Genomic DNA, 669 nt, shown 5'->3' with positions numbered 1-669 from the left:
GACCAAAATGCAAGGCACTAGAGTGTAAGTTTCTTACGATGTTGGCGGCCTAGAACTGTAATCCCTGAAATACTATGATCCTTAAAATATTAAACTTTCAGATTAAATTCAAGCAGGTTACAAGTAAGATGTCACAGACACCCCTGAGCATTTCCATCTTTACTGACTTTCCTTCTAGAGCAATGAACTTCCTGTTCAGTGAACAGTCAACCAATCATATTTCTTAATGATCAAGGTTTGTGATTTCTTTGTAAATAATGATAACATTTAAAGGTAGAACTTATAAATAGCTTGCCCAATTTAGTGATGAGCTAGTTTGTATGATCTTACATTTCCTTTTGACTTTTATTTAATGTGAAATTTCATAATTTTGTGTTTAGTGACAAAAAGTAATTCCAGCCATCTCACACATACAAATCCAGTTATATAATAAATAAACTTTTTTTCTAAGGATTTACAAAAAAACACTAGAAAATGCACTGCATTAGTTAAAGTGAAATTTGAAACCTCCACCATGGAATCCACCACCAGGGAAGCCTCCATGCTGGAAGTGGAAGTGCTGGAAGGGGTTGAAACCATGGCCACCAGGGCCCTGCTGCTGCTGCTCTGGGTCAAGAGGGTCTTCTCCTCGGTCAAACTTCTCTCTCATTTCTGTTGGAGCAAGGACAC

The 669-nt window shown here is 37.5% G+C and overlaps 1 protein-coding gene across 1 annotated transcript in view; it reads right to left on the bottom strand.

Moving 5' to 3' along the window:
* Positions 1 to 6: 6 nt before the first annotated feature.
* Positions 7 to 669, bottom strand: part of LOC119586925 (dnaJ homolog subfamily C member 3-like) — a 14190-nt gene continuing 13527 nt past the window's right edge. The window contains exon 10 of the mRNA XM_037935654.1: positions 7 to 651. Coding sequence (XP_037791582.1) covers positions 485 to 651 — 167 coding nt within the window. The 3' untranslated portion in view covers positions 7 to 484. The remainder of the gene's footprint in view (positions 652 to 669) is intronic.

The sequence above is a fragment of the Penaeus monodon genome, chromosome 22 (assembly GCF_015228065.2).
Source record: "Penaeus monodon isolate SGIC_2016 chromosome 22, NSTDA_Pmon_1, whole genome shotgun sequence".
Taxonomy (NCBI): domain Eukaryota; kingdom Metazoa; phylum Arthropoda; class Malacostraca; order Decapoda; family Penaeidae; genus Penaeus; species Penaeus monodon.
This window is presented reverse-complemented; position numbering and strand designations above follow the sequence as displayed.